At 36.2% G+C, this 17,244-nt stretch overlaps 1 protein-coding gene across 1 annotated transcript in view; it reads right to left on the bottom strand.

Moving 5' to 3' along the window:
- Positions 1-226: 226 nt before the first annotated feature.
- The window catches only part of LOC126817298 (neuropilin and tolloid-like protein 1), a 32,319-nt gene continuing 15,301 nt past the window's right edge, over positions 227-17,244 (bottom strand). Inside the window, exons 7-12 of the mRNA XM_050544140.2 lie at positions 15,602-15,744; positions 14,892-15,052; positions 5,143-5,215; positions 3,730-3,892; positions 2,941-3,073; positions 227-2,264 (exon numbers count right to left, since the gene is read on the bottom strand). Of these exons, the coding sequence (XP_050400097.1) occupies positions 2,092-2,264; positions 2,941-3,073; positions 3,730-3,892; positions 5,143-5,215; positions 14,892-15,052; positions 15,602-15,744 (846 nt within the window). The 3' untranslated portion in view covers positions 227-2,091. The remainder of the gene's footprint in view (positions 2,265-2,940; positions 3,074-3,729; positions 3,893-5,142; positions 5,216-14,891; positions 15,053-15,601; positions 15,745-17,244) is intronic.

Here is a 17,244-nt window from a genome sequence, read left to right as displayed (position 1 = left end):
CCCATTTGATGGACACCCCCCGCGCTGAGCCTCCGGTCTATGCTTGATAGCAAGGCATGCATGAGAGAATGGGCGTGCGCATGTCAAAGACGACTTTAGTTTAAGAAAAATCCAAATTTCTGCATTAGATTACATAATAAATACACATTAATGTTTACTTTTAACAAATTTATATTTGATTAGAATATTCAGATTGGAATGACTACTTAAGCTATAATATGTTAGACAAGGATTCTGAATATGGTTATTTTCAGATAAAGGCTATATACATATTTATACATATAATTACATACAACTTGTATAAAGCGTATTATACACACACTCGCTGTATGCCCTAAAGTTAGGGTGGTCCATGGAAGCGTACCCGTGCATTCAGTAAATGTGATCATCTCGAAAGCTAATGACACATACTAACAGAGTTTTCTCTCTGGACACGTTGGGAACCTTGGTGTGTCAAAGCGGACAATATTGACAATACCGACAATGTTTCCCGCTTTGACGCACCACAGTCCCAGAATGCCCAAGAGAGAAAACGGCATTTAGCAAAATTAGGTCGTTATCCACCTTGCACAAGATGTGCGCCATTGAGATGAAAAGTTTTATAATAACTTCTTAATAACCCCAATGAACAGTTCCTGTTCCATAAGTTTTAATACAGTTCCCCGAACACCTTGTTCTATATCACATTCGCAGGCTGTGACATAAGTCGTAAAACACGTTTAAAATTTACGATCCGAAAATTTTAAAATTCCATTGGGTTCTTCCAGATGCCCTAATGAACAATTCCACCAGGTTGTTAGAAATCTCATCGGTAAATCGGACTTGAATCCGACGGTGTGAGGTTAAGTTGTATTCCATGACCGTATGAAATGGACCCTTGTCGCGTAAATAACTATCACGCAGCACGCTAACCATTTTGAACGGACACATAGAAGGAGCATATGGGTAACAATCCGTATTACAGACACGCATCACACACTGTGCATCGTGGATAGATACATATATGGAATCCTTGCTTATATCAGGTCAAAGGCCATGTCGACGAGGATCAAGACAGGGGATATAACTCATTGTAAAAGCAAATGTACACGCAATCTAGTACCAAAGTTATTTTTAGTCTTTCTCTCGCCTTTCCTCCTTTTTGCATGGTGATAGCTGTTGACTTTTTGGTGTAGAATCGACGAAAAGGGTTTAAATATGCACGTTTTAGTGAATAGTCATGATTTTGAGACGGAAAGATAGCAGAGAAATGCAGAGTGGAACGTTGCATGTTTACTTATATGCTACTTCTAGTTTGTTCATCGCAAGATTTCCATTGCGAATCTCATACCTGCTTTCGAGCAAGAGAAGAGGATGCCACATGTTGCTGCATCTGTGGTAGAAAGTGATCAACCCGACGAAAATTTTGGAAAAAGTTAAGAGCCGGTCAAAGAGACGAGAATTAACATTAAAATCAAAGGGAAAATTAATCATTTAATTATTTACTGTGTCCAACTACGCAATTGTGAATTTCGATATGATCCCTTCTTATAACTAGTCGATCTTTAAACAAAAGTATAGGTACTGTCCGGTCGGGAGTTTATAGGTTTTGACAACTGGATGCCCGACTTTCAATTTCGATACCGTTACTTCTTAGAACTATCTAAACAGTCCCAGCAAGTTTGAAAAAGTTTGAAAAAAAAAAAGTTTTCTTTTCAACACAAAATCTCAGCCCGCAGAACTATTACACGAATTGTGAACGGCATACTGACGGGAAAGAAACAAACATTGTACAAAGACATTTCTTTTAATAATTGATATATTTAATCAAATTAAAGAAAAGTCACAGAGTTTCTTTTATCTACAAAGACTGTAAACCATGAGTTCCCAGGCCACCTACACCACAGGAAGTTTCAATTCTGTGTTTTTAACATGCTAACACATAAAAAGCAACCTGTTAGAATTTCATAATGATCGTTATATATACACTTAAAAAATATTGGCAATTTACTTACAATAAACTGAAAGTAATATAGGGAATTCACAAATTATGAGCAGACAAAGTAACCTTAATATATGATCATACATGTGGATGTATAAAAACGTTTACAGTTATTTCGCCGTCTCGACATTTGCTAACCTTCTGCCAGATCTAATATAAAATGACCGAACAAAGATCAACACGGTCATCCAAACTGCACACACTGCCAATATCAAACCCGTTATCAAAACAGTCAAGTATTTGGGAATGGTGCCATCAGAGTCTTCTGAAAAGTTGTTCTTGTCTGTAATGAAAATATTATTCAGATATTAGTGGAACACTAGTAGTAGCTATATTCTATTTCCAAATACCCGTTACACTAGTTACAGTTTCATATCTCACAGAACTGTAAAATGAAGCTTTTAAAATTGAATATATATGAACTACAATGCAAGATTTTGCCGAATTTTGTCCCGAAAACAGAAGTTTTATGGTATGTGTTGTTGGTCAACAAAAATTGTCATTGAAATCTTTGAAACAACTGCAATCACTCCATAGTAGTCAAAATTCTTTAATACGGCACATGTTTATGACAAAGCTGTGTACGTTTGCTCAGCAAGTTTCAACAGATTTGTTCAGAGAATGCTTCCTGTTGATATTCCAACTTTTCTGAAACTGTAATTTTGGACAGTTCTCTACCGTCACATCGCCAATATCAGGCTCAACAATGCTACGCGTCAATGTGAATAGGGAAGTGGTATGCATTTCATGTAAGACCAAAACACATCTGATAGAAAAATAACGCCAGTAGAACTTTCGTCGCTAAAAGCTAAAGTATGTTTGTATCGGGATCAAACGGATTTTCATTTGAAACATACTATCTTTTGTGACTTAAACATCACTATAGCTGCAATTTTGAAGAGACGAGGTTTCAAATATTCATATGGCTAAGATACCAATAATTAGCAGAACACAATTACCAGTTTGTTTGTCTTTCTGTGTTTTTGGTATCAGCAGTAAATAAGCTGATGCTTGACCATTCTTTCTATTCTCATTTGTTGATCGTTTTGTTATGGTTGTCAGGGATGATTGGTTTTTCATATGAACACATCTCTACATATACAAAAGCTATTATTTACTATTATAGTTGACTACAAAGGGCCGGACTTTTGAATATGAAACAAAATGAAGGTAGATCATGAAAGGAGAAAAGATAGCCACGCAAAGCGCTGAATACGCCCACACAGCAGCTCTGTCTCAACTGCAGCTTATCTGAAAGAAAAACTTGGATGTTGAGCAAATTTGATAAGGATCTAGGATCCTTGAACAAATTTTATCTCTAGGGTTCATCCTTTTATGATCCCATTCCATCCATCAAGATTTGAACAAAAAAAATCTGTTGAAACTGATAACCTCTATCGCCCTGAACATGGTTTTTGGCAAATCGGGGATAACTCAGGAACTGAAGGCTGCGTATTATGAATATCGATGGTGATCGATGACCACAATGCTTCAAACCAAAAATGAAAAAGGCCCATTAAAAACTGTAGACTTTATCGCATGACCCCAATGCTTCTCACCAAATGTTAAAAACTCTAGCGTCAATCGTGTTCACAAGACGGGATGACTCCGAAACGGAAAGTCGGAGAACGCTTAATATCGATAGGGTGCATCATGCCTCGCACCAAATTTGAAAGGAATCTGTTAAAAGCTATAACCTCTATCGTGTTAACAATGTTCTCAGAAAAGACTAGATTTTAAACACTTACATCAGAACACTTCGTGTCCTTTGAAACAAAACAGAATTCAAAACTACAGCTAAAGATGACATCTAATTTTCCTTCAATAATGAAAGTATCGAATAAATTCGATGTTAGGTGAGAGCCATTAATTCCAGTTAGAGCAAAACCAGGAGAACCCGATACAGGACATCTGAAATAATATAGGGACTTACAAAACCCGGCTTTTTCAAGTGTAGCGTCTACACTGACTGAACGGAAAAAGACGATGAACACCGACCTTCGTTATTTGTGGAACTTCCGGTTTATTTATTACGCCATCGGCTTCAGTCAATTTTGCAGAGATAATGACATCCGGGTACTTGATAAATCCCGGATTTACCGTCTACACACATAAAATTGCCGGTTTTTTGAAAAAGCCGGCTTTTTGATTTTGAAAAATCCCTCAATAATTGCCGGATTTTAAAAAGCCGGCTTTTACGATTGAGAAATTGAAAAAGCCGGCTTTTAGGAAAAAACCGGGATTTAAAAGGCTAGTGTAGACGGTGAATGCTGCTAGTGTAGACGTAGCTATAAAGAACATAAAATATAATTATCTAAATCGACCGGGTTTAAATGCTGGTGTCAGGATTAAAGAAAAGGGAAATCGCTATAAGGTCATAAGTATCCACAGGAACTCATTTTTGTGATCATTCAAAGGGAGCTTGTCAGGCTTTCTTATACCCCCACCAGAGTTTCAAAATTGTTTATTTCGACAGGCATTTCCTTAGGTACACAACACATCCTTTTGGAATTGTGCCTTGTATCATGTTCGCCGTAAATGTTGAGATACAGGGCTGGATTTACCATTAAGCAAAATAAGCACGTGCTTTGGGCATGGTCCCTGCATTGGCCGAGAAAGTTCATCTAGATTTTCCGGCGTGATTCTCCCTTGTCAGTGATGCAGGACGGAGGGGCTGCCAAGGAAAGCTGTCTAGTCGTTCGGATGGGACGAAAAACCGAGGTCCCGTGTACACATTGGCGTGCACGTAAAAGATCCCTTGACAGTTGGAATTCGATATAAGAGTAGGCCGTAGTGCCGCTGTCCGGGCAAAATTTCCCTCATAGCACACTGTATGGCGTATGCCCGTCTTCATTAGCCCAGTTCGGAGCAAAACAGTAGGACGTTAAACCCCATTTCATTTCATTTCATTTTTGCTTTGGGCATGGAAGACGGGGCACCACACAAATTTGCCATTGCCGGATTTGTCATGGATCACTATACTTGATTTTTTACGATTCCTATTAGGAATCTACATTTCCATACTCAACACGTGTTCGCTTGATGTATGTTCCAATGTAACATTAACAAATACATTATACTTATAACTATATTTTTTTTCGTCTGAGCTACACCAGACATACGGGGTAATCAAATATAATACGGTAACATAAAAATCTCACCCATTAAAGTCTGTCAGTTGATAGGTTACTTCAAAATCAGACGAAAAGTAGATACAATTGTATGGTGAAATACCTGATATTAAAGAAAAATTGATATTGATAAAAGTAAGAAATCGACTGCAAACTTTCGCATCTGTAAGAATTTAAAACCAATATCAACATGGTAATTACTTGAAATCATTTCGTTTCGTAAACACTGACATAATTCACCATTTACAGAGGCTTCATTGATGTTCATATTAACTCCTTCGCTGTTGTATTAAAACCAGCGGTTGCCAGGCAAGATAAGCCAACATTTTGCCAGAAATGGATAGAGAACAAGCTAAATAAGGGGTCATAATCCAGGAAGTTATGGTCTGAAATGCGCTAATATGGAAATGAAGTGAGATATTTGGGATTTAAAGATATATTTTATGTTTCATCAAAATCGGATAAAAATTGTGAGGATCCACAACCTTAGTATTAAATACCTTTACACTATTTGCGTACAAGGAGCGACCATCATTTTGTCGGGCAGTTTCGGTCCGATAATTACGAAATTCGAACTCAACCGTCATTAGGGTGTAACGGTGACACATTTAAACGTTTTGTAAAATCGGATAAAAGTTTGACCGCTAGATCTAGAAAGTCCACAAGCCAAAAACGCGATTTTTCGTACAATCAGGGGCCATAATTCAAGAAGTTACGGTTCCATATGGGCAATCTTTGGTTATAATCATACTTTTCACATTATGGTACAGTATACGACAATCGATTGATTCGACAAATATATCAACTGTATCAACTGTGTCAACCCTATCAACTCGTTTCGTTCATAGTACGATCGTGCAAATCATATCGACCCAATCAACCCAATACGATCGTAATGATGTGTGTTTTAGTATCGATCCAATCAACTCTGCAAAAACTCTTAATGTCGAATCAATCCAAAGGAGCATATTATCACTACCACGATCTTACACGATCGTTACTATCGTACACATTCTTTCGATCCAGTCAACTCTACGGCCGTGTACTATGGTTTATACGATCGATACGCACCACCACGATCGTACACGATCGTACAAATTCTATCGACCCAATCAACTCTAAGGCCGTGTACGATGGTATACGATCGATACGATCGTACACATTCTATCGATCCATTCAACTCTACGGCCGTGTACTATGGTTTACGATCGATACGATCGTACACGATCGATACGATCGTACACGATCGATACGATCGTACACATTCTATCGATCTAATCAACTCTACGGCCGTGTACTATGGTTTACGATCGATACGATCGTACACGATCGATACGATCGTACACATGATATCGATCCAATCAACTCTATGACCGTCCATACTTGATTTGTAATTTCGATCCCAGCATTTTTTTAAAATTAAGAGCCTCGACTGTCCATCGTCAAAGGCCGTTTTTTTAGATTGGACAGTTGCTGTGACAGGGGGTTTGGGGGATCTCCCCATTAATATTTTGAACAGGTTTTTGTGGCGGGGGGTTTGGGGGATCTCCCCCACAATATTTTGAACAGGTTATAGAGCTTTGTGTTTTCTCCACGAAAAAAAAAATTTCTTCACAGATGGCTACATTGGCGGGATTTGGGGTTCTCCCCCAGAAGTATTTTAAAATTCTGGACAGTTTTCGTGGCGGGGGGTTTGGGGAATCTCCCCCATAATATTTTGAACAGGTTCTTGTGGCGGGGGGTTTGGGGGATCTCCCCCACAATATTTTGAACAGGTTATAGAGCTTTGTGTTTTCTCGAAGAAAAATTAATATTCTTCACAGATGGCTCTCGTCGCTGAGGGTGCTCTACAGCTGTACTTAAGACAATTATTTGATTCGACAACTATATCGACATCCGGGCCTTAATGGAGCTTTGAGATATTTTAAAATCAGGCGCCCCAAATTCCCCTATTGTACTATATCCTGTAGCGAATACATCCAACACAAACCAACTTACAATGACGCAATAAAGCATTTTTGGAGCAAATTAAATAATTGGATTTCGTTACTGTCAACTTCATGCACAATTCTAGAAGACGAAAAATTTAAAACGCCGTAATATTTTTATTCGCAAGAAATGAAATGCAAATTCATTAACTATTAAAGTAAAATATATCATTTCATTATTAAAAATATGGCATATTTGTTACATCCATTCCATTAAACAATATTTTCAATACATCGCAGATTTAAAATCTTTTCGCCACCTTCAGAACATATACCCCTTCTTAACTTCTCATTTCCATCAATTGTACAGTAACCCTCCTCACATCCTTTTATTTCACAGGTATGCATAACCCATCTGTTCTGTAAATTTTCTAATTTCTAAAATATAAATAACAGTAAAATATAGAAAAAATGGTATATTGACATAAGACTACTATCTAGGCTATTCGTTTACTTTTGTTTTCATAAACGTTTACATTTAACTTTAATTACTAAATAGTTAAATAGTTACAGTAATGGATTACCGTACCTCAATCACTGTTTCGCATACTTTATCTATATTAACTAATCCAGATGCCTTTCTCTCTATTTCCAACCTATCATTACTTTATATTTCTTGCATGTGGTACATAAACCATGCCTCTTCTAATCGTGCTGGATTCATTTCATACACATTAATACCACTTCCTCTGTTAAAACTAGACAGATAATTACTGTTTATATTTTGTGAATCATGGAAAACATTATACACTTCCGCCATTGACTCAAATGATGCACCCATAACACGTATCTCGTGAAGAGCTTTAAACAAAAATTTGGTTTACTTTTAATGTCACATTTTGTATAGTAGAATCTACATTTTCTGTCGACGTTTGCAGTTGTATAAAACGAAAATTTATATCTAGGCTTTGCTTCACAGTTAGTGAGTTACGACATTCAGAAGTGTAATTGGCACCGACAAACACTCCATTTTCTGTATATATAAAAGGGAAACTCGGTTTTGTAATTGTTACAACTTTTCCATTACATAATAAGCAGTTATTAAATGTTGGTTTTAAAATAATTGACTTAAACCCGTTTCGTTCACTTAGCAACACTGTTAGATCTAATAGATCTAAGTCCCATTCAAGATTATCAGTTAACAAGAAATTATACTCGTCTCTGATTAAATCAATAACTGATTTACACAATTGTTCATCTGTTGGCAAAAAGGCTTTTAATGATCTCTTGTTAGCACACAATTCTCCAAGAAAAACCTTCGGTCCAATGGAAACAGAATTTGTAGAAACATATTTTGATATATAAAACCACCTATTTGGAGTTCCTTCTATAAAATGATGATTAGCAAATAGTAAAGTTTTTAAATTTGAATAACTAATTTCAAAACGCATCCTAAATTACTGCAATATATATATCTACCAGTGTGAGATAAAAAATCTTCTTCATCAGTTTAGGTCTTCTTTGTAATTTAATCTCACATTAACACAATGTATCCCAAACCATAGAACCCAAACCTAGAATTAGTAGAATAAACCATAGATAATACCGTATGATTGCCGACTCATGAATTCTCGACGTTATGTTGCGAAACGCGTGAAACGGCGAGAAAGGTGGTTGATCACTTCCGGTCTTCTGTTCTCGCTGTTTGTTTACTATAGGCCCAGTAGCGATATTTTTATTTAGCGCTTTCTTGTAGTATTAAATGTGGCATCATCTGGTTAAATGGTAACGAGAAATAGAAGCAATGTTCGAGGTAAGAATAAAAATGAATATCTTATAATTTTGATATTATATTGTATTATAAATAAGTATTACATTTCATGAAAATCTCGACACGTGTGTTGTCCAGTTAAGGTAAAGTTTGACAGCTTTGACCTACTTTTAAAAATCGGCAAAATAGAGTTTTCAATTCATTAATTTGTAAAATAATACATGCAGATCATTAATAAATCGTAAATATATAAAATACAGTTTGGTATGAATAATAACATTGCTGTGTTGGCTATATATAAGCTTTTAATTACACAATTTTTTAAAAATCTTTTGTATTTTCAGCAGAACGTACTGGTAGTGGTACCCGTCTTTTGTTTGCTGCCTAGGGGAGTGCCAGCTTGTGAAGCAAATATGTTTCATGTTGATTTATTGTGATACTGATAAATAATTGTATGTTTTATTTATGTTATTTACTTCTTTTCATATTGTGTGTGTGGGTGGGGGGGAGGGGGTATAAATATTGAGACACTAGACATTAATATATTGATAAAGTATTTTATTTTATGTATCTATTTATTTATATTTTTTTTTTTATTATTTCATTTTTTTGGGGGGGGAGGGGGGGATATTATTATTTTCATTATTTTATTTGTTTTATTTTAATACTCAACAAGGGATTTGGTTTCAATTGTTTGATTGTATTATATCATTATTGATTTTAATTTTGTATAGTTGAATTAAGCATAATTATTTAATTTTATGTATTTCAAACATCAGAAAATAAACCATTCAAGCTATGTGTAATGTGTTTGTATGGTTATGTTGATGGTTAAATAGGTTGAGAATTGAAGCCAAATGACCAATTTTCGCGAAAAAGGGATCTGCCAGTTGGTGTTACAGAATTCAGTCAATTTTGCTCCAATATTGATAAGGTTGGTTTTGTTACAATGCTGAGATGTATGGCTTTTCAGGAAATAACACGGTTCTGGAGAAAAATTAATATTTAAAAATAGCTGCCGGTCGATATTTAAGGATATGGGTTTACTGTTCCATGAAATTAAATTAATCATTAAAAATATAACCTACAATTTTTGTTTCAATTAAATAAGTTAATCTTAACAATAATATTAGGCTATTGCATTTTTTGATTTAAATAATTTAATCTTATCAGTTGAGGAAGAAAGAGTTGGTATTTCAATCTAATAAGGTGCCTATAAATTATATAATTATTCATCCAATTATGTAACATTAACATTGTCTGATCGCTTTATTTAATAATACATTTATTAATTTATCATAAAAGTATTGTTAATTAAAGATGCGTTTTTAAATGTTAAACAGGCATGATGTAAGAACTAAATCTGCTTATTGCAGGTCTTTCTTTGGGCCTTAATGTTATGTAAATTATCAATTAGACATTTATTAACATGAAAAGACCATAATCAACTCTCGATGCCATCTGATTGCTCAGATTTTAAATAGATTAGAACGGTATGGTGGTAAATTTTCAATATATTCAATTTGCATTATCTATTTTTGAAATGTTATAGTTAATAACGAGAACGACCAGCTCTTTATCTAAATCTTACATAATTCCCCTTCAAATTTATGTCTATTGTTATTGTTTTATTTTAATTTAGGACATAAAGAAATATATTTTGGTTCTCGCTTGGATGACGTGTTTTAATTATTTTTTTTAAAAAAAACCCCTAACAAAACAGTCTTGTTAATTACCCCGGTTACACGAAGTAACTCTGTAAAAAAATTTGACTAGATCTATAGGCTAATTTGTCAAGTATGCAAACAAGTTAAATGTTAATGACATGAATGATATTGGATACCGTAATCATATATTCATATAAACAACATGATGAGATAAATGTAGTGCCTTACAATTTTTAAAAACTCATCTGTTACAAACAAGTGATAACTTAGAGCTAAAGACTTCGTGTAGGTATGTTTTGCCAAGCGCTATGAACACAATTTTTGCGGAATTTTGGCGCTATAGAAATGGACGTTCATTATATTTATTTATTTGGTTCTTCTGGAAAAATACATACATCTATTTAAACACCAAAAGTACTTGGCTGTACTGTTCAAAAGCTTATAGTTCCAAATTTTTAAACAAAACATCTTTCACATGATGTAATTAGCTATTTATTTTTATATCGAAGCCCGAAGAACAGGAAATCAAATTGGTGTGGCCAACATTGAAATATCAGATATCAAGGATGAAGTTGCCTTTATCAACTCTTGTAAATCTTTTAATGTACAGGATTCCTGGAAGAATCTATTTTAGAACAAAAATTCCTTTTCATTGATAACTAAAGCAATAATTCCTTTTTTATTTAATACTAATAGTGTTTTCTTTTTCCTTATATATAATTGTTATATCTACTGAAGCTAATTTAATTTCTCAACAAAGCCTAGATCAAAAAGACTATGAAATAATTGCTTACATTGGGGTGGATTTATATAAGTAAACTTTTTTCCAGTTGTGCAAGCTGAAAAAAAAGTATGTGTGTATTTTTTTTTTTTGGGGGGGGGGGGGGGTCTGCATTTATAAAATTAACTAAATTAAATGACAGAGCGTCAGAGGGACTTAAAATAAATAAATGGCCATTTTCTAAAATTATTAATTAGGCCTAGATTGGAAAAGAATTTTGTAGGGATATTTACATCTTTATCAACTAAAGTATTCAAACTTAAAGCTGAATTTATTAAAAAAATACACATTTGAATATAAACAAGATTTTTAAAACTGTTCTAATATACCATGCAATTGATAATAAAATGCAACATCTAATTTTATTAATCATACTATAGATAGGCCTATACCGTAGGCCTGTGTGTGGCACAGAGGTGCGGGTTAGTTAGCTCGCAATATAACCTTTTTCCTTCTGCAAATTAAATTGTAGAACATTTTTTTTGAAGTATTAGAAAAATAAAAATAAAGGTGTTTGAAGTATTATCTCTATATCAAAAATATTTCCTAATTTTAGTGTAAATTGGTACGGTACATGATTCATGAATGAAGAAAGGCATTTTTTGCCCATTTGTAACCTTTTTTCAACTTAACGTCACACAGTAGCTATTTCATCTTTTGCAATAATCTAAAAATATTTTGGAAGGAGATATCTTGTTCTTTTTTTTCATATAATTTTTATATACGTGTTCATTTTATTAATTTCATAAACGTAAGTTTCAAAAATGTCAATTTCGCGTGTCACTGTGCGTACGTACTGTCGAAAGCTAGACCGGAAGTAAACAACCCCCCCTGCGCAAAAAAATATGCGCACGAACCAGAACGCAACATCACGTAAAGGGCTAAAGACGAGTCGGCAATCATACGGTATTATCTATGAATAAACGAACAGCCACCACTTCAAATTATCTTGTTATTCTATCACTATGCATCGTTATCCGAATAACTATGTAACGTCATTTGCATAAACCATTTGACGTCATTTGCATAAACAACGCAACGTCATTTGCATAAACAAAGCAACGTCATTTGCATAACGGCATTAAATTCTCGGGGAAGGGTTGACTGGATCGACTGGTTCGACGAAACATGTATAGATCGTATCGATAGAGCTCGATCGATACGATCGTGCGAGGACATTAGAAACTCGGGGAAGGGTTAAATTGATCGACTGGTTGAAAGAAACATATATAGATCGTATCGATAGTACTCGATCGACACGATCGTGCGAGGACAATACAGACTCGGGTCGGGCAAGGGTTGACTGGATCGACTGTTTCGACGAAACATAATATATAGATCGTATCGATAGTGCTCGATCGATACGATCGTGCGAGGACAATCTAGACGCACGGAAGGGTTGACTGGATCGACTGCATAGACGACAAATTTATAGATTGTATCGATAGTGTTTGATCGATACGATCGTGCGAGGACATTAGGCCTACAGACTCGGGGAAGGGTTGACTGGATCGACTATTTCGTCGAAACATGTATAGATCGTATCGATAGAGTACGATCGATACGATCGTGCGAGGACATTACAGACTCGGGGAAGGGTTGACTGGATCGACTATTTCGTCGAAACATGTATAGATCGTATCGATAGAGTACGATCGATACGATCGTGCGAGGACATTACAGACTCGGGGAAGGGTTGACTGGATCGACTGGTTCGACGGAACATGTATAGATCGTATCGATAGGGCTCGATCTATACGATCGTGCGAGGTCATTACAGACTCGGGGAAGGGTTGGCTCGATCGACTGGTTCGACGGAACATGTATAGATCGTATCGATAGAGTTCGATCGATACAATCGTGCGAGGACATTACAAACTCGGGGAAGGGTTGACTGGATCGACTGGTTCGACGACACATGTATAGATCGTATCGATAGAGTTCGATCGATACAATCGTGCGAGGACATTAGAGACTCGGGGAAGGGTTGACTGGATAGACTATTTCGTCGAAACATGTATAGATCGTATCGATAGAGTTCGATCGATACAATCGTGCGAGGACATTACAAACTCGGGGAAGGGTTGACTGGATCGACTCGTTCGACGACACATGTATAGATCGTATCGATATGGTTCATGGATGAAGTAGGTATGAGGGGTAGAACAATCTATTGAATTGACAATATCAACGATCGTGCTGATTCGACATAACAATAGATATAAAAACCAATAATCATACGAATCAATCGATTGTTGAATACTGTACCTATGTCACTTTTCAAGTATCATCAAAATCGGATTAAAATTGTGACTTCTAAGAGTGTCCACAACCTTGGTATTACAAACTTTTACACTATTTGTGTACAAGAAGCGGCCATTCTGTCCGGTAGTTTGGGTCAGATTTTACGAAATTCGATCTCAACCTTCACTGATGTGTAACGGTGATCTATTTAAACGTTTTGTTTTTAAATTGAATACAAATTGTGACTTCTAGCAGGTCCACAAGCTAGAAATGCGGCCATTTTGTCTAGAAATTTGGGTCCGATTTTCACGAAATTCGAACTCAACCATCATCATTCGGGTGTAACGGTGATTTATTCAAACTTTTTTTTAAATTGGATAAAAATTGTATTGTGACCTCTACAGGGACAACAGGCTAAAACGCGATTTTTCGTAATTCAGTAGTTATGATCCATAACCTTGAGATACCATATTTTTTACACTATTTGCGTACGAGGGGCGGCAATTTTGTCCGGCAGTTTTGGTCAGATTTGAACTCAACCGACATTACCGTGTAATGGTGACATATTCGAACGTTGTTTTAAACGTGATTTTTCATACAATCAAGGTCCATAATTCAGGAAGTTACGATCCGATATGTGTAAATATCGAAAGGAACCAAGATCTTTGGGTTACAGACATGCATTTCAAGTTTCATCTAAATGACAATTGTGACCTCTAGAGTGTCCACCAGTTAAAAACGTGGTTTTTCGTACAATCAGGGGTCATAATCCTTGAAATTTCGATCCGATACATGCCAATATCATTTGGAGATAAACACATATTTGAAGTTTCGTCAAAAGTATTGCGACCTGTAGAGTATCCAGAAATTGTGGGCGGATAGGGGCGACGATAAGTGTTTTCTAGGAGACCTGTCGGAATGACCAGTCGGGACCGATAGGCCAGTCTAACATATTGTGAAAATGGAACGGCGATGAGGACATTTAATTACCTCTTCAAGGCTAGTGAGCCAGAGCCTTAGTCATTGATTCAACAAATGGAACATCTTATATTTCTGTTTCTCTTACACGATCTCAAACCACACCGTTAGTGGCATACGCGGCCATTGTGGGTCGAGGTGCACAAATCATTTCGATGAATTATTGTGAGGATGTTTCTGGCTATTTATTATGAAATAAACCCTTAGGATGCAATGAGTGAATTGCTATTTTGAAGATCATGTGATAAGCGGGGCATGTGCGTTTAATTGCCAAGATCAACTATGCCATGTGTCGTCTATCCCAACTTAAAAATTCACACAATCAAATATGACAACTTTAACATCGATTCCATTTACTAACCACTAGTCAGTGCAAACCATGCATAAATATTCACAAATGTCTACACTACCCGAAGCTGAAATGCCACCTCTTTCATATAATATCATTGCAAGTTGAATTCTGGTGCCAACTGTTACTCTGGAAAGAGGACTTGATGTTACTGGGTTCTGAGTGACCAATTTAACATCTTCGGTTGTCTGCATGACATCCACCTTGCGAGGATTCACTATACTAAAAGATTGTCAGTAGCATGTGTTTTTTTTAAAAAAATAAAAATATAAATTTGAAATTCTTCGATGAATAGGCGAAACTTAAATTTAATAGACTTCTTTATGAGCAGCCAATCAATACCAGTAAGTTTGAAAATACATACATACTGATGCGTACAATGTTTACAAGGTTAATCAATGACAGGCGCAATAACGATTTATTAATGTTCTAATTAAAGGTCTCTCCCCACTCTGTCCTCGGGGTATGGAGATTCTTCGCACCACTTGTAATAACCTCATTGTTTGTTACGAAGAAGTCGTTAATAATAAAAATGTTTAGCACTGATAAACGAAGGGTAGAACTGGGGGCAAAGGCCATTGGGGTGTTGATAATAAATCAATGACATGGCTTCCGTAATAGTTGCAATGATGCAATCACCGAAGAGTGGCTCTAAAATGTGGTAGTCTTCCCCCCCATAACTAAACTAAGTTTGAAACAAAACGGGTTTACAGGAATGGTGAATAGACGGGCGTACATGTTATGTGGACGCATAAAAACCAATTTACAAACCCTGTAACGACCTGTTTGCTATTGCTGGTCAAATTATGTGCTGTTGTGAAATTACAACTCAGTTCATATAATCTGTCATAGTAACTATAGAAACCAGACACTTCTTCTGTTCTTAATGTCCATTTAAGGACTCCTTTACCTATCTGTAAAAGATTGGGCACCATTATATAAAACATCATCTAGATCTATAGATATTTTTTTTATGACGGCCGTTCATTAATGTGTTTGATAGACTCCCTACGGAAGACCATTAGGGTCAATCAAATTACGAGATAATCAGAACTGTTTAAAGATAGCCAGCAATCTTAATGAGGAGAGCATGATAGGCTATTAATAGGAGCATAAAATTAAAGAATGATATTAACGCGTGAGCACGGAATTAATTAATAAAATTAATGGGAGCATAAAATTAGTGAACATTGTATAAATGTGGGCATTATTGTCACTTCAATTGAATCAAAATTTATTCATATGGTTAAATACCTTTGTTTCATCATTTCACACAATTATAAACTCGTAATATGAAATGCACACTTAACATTTAGTTCCAAATAACATACCGCCATTTTTCAAAAAAATTGATGCAAGAGTAGGGTATGCGGCACCCCAAATATACTCTTCAAGAAAAGAAACACACAGCCCATTTTCACCCTCTTACTTGTTTTTTAATGTCATTATATATGGATAAAATAAATTCATTATTGGTTTTAAATGTAGGGTCACTAATTTTGACTGGTAATACCTTTTGCCGAAATTTGTTTTCGCTTGATTGCACCAAGACACATGAGTTAAACAACTTCGCAAGCTTTTCGCATGAAACCCAAATCTAAGGCCTTTAAAATCCCGGGGTTCTCAGTTTCAAAAACAGTTGTGCCTGTAAACACTCAACGAGCCAAGTGATGCCACATCTGAACGAAGACCAATGCAACAACGCTATCGATCGGCCACAAGCAGGTGAATCCCAGACATGTAGCCCGGCTGCTGAATAATTCCTAGAGTACAATTTCTCGCCTTTGGGGCGGGTACCGACAGCGAAGTTCAACAGCCAAGCTCAGGCCAAACAAGCGTGGCCCCACCTGCCCTGGGTCGTCACATCCGGTTACGTCAGTTGTGGAAACGGTTCACAACAGCGCCCTCTACTGCAGCAGCAATTCCTGGACGGCGTAAGATCTCAGACTAGGTAGTCCTTAGACGCCTACGTGAAACCGGATTACGAGCCAGACGTTCCGTTAGAGCTGTTGTTTTGAAATATGCCGACCCGTCAAATCCGACTTCAATGGGTCACACACACAGGGTATGGCTACAGCAACGCTTGAGAAGAGTTTGGTTCAGCGACGATTCGCGGTTCAGGTTGCACCGAGGCGATGGTAGAGCGAGGGTATACCGACAACAAAATGTCACTATGCTTTTCTTTTTATTTTTTTTGAAGAGTATATTTTCAGGGTTCAAGGGGTTAATGAATTATATTAAAAATCTCGAACGTTATATAAGGGATTGTTGATCTCTGGCTAACTACAAAATATCGTGAAAGTGAATTCTCCAAAAAGTATATCAGTTCAATTAGGTTTTACAAAGATATAAATTGAAAATTTTACAAAGTTTAGCACCCCCCTGACGACAATATTCGCAATTGTTGGTAAAAT

This window comes from Patella vulgata, chromosome 4, assembly GCF_932274485.2.
Source record: "Patella vulgata chromosome 4, xgPatVulg1.2, whole genome shotgun sequence".
NCBI classification, from domain to species: Eukaryota; Metazoa; Mollusca; class Gastropoda; family Patellidae; genus Patella; species Patella vulgata.
Note: the sequence above shows the minus strand (reverse complement) of the source record. Positions and strands in the feature narration are given on the sequence as shown.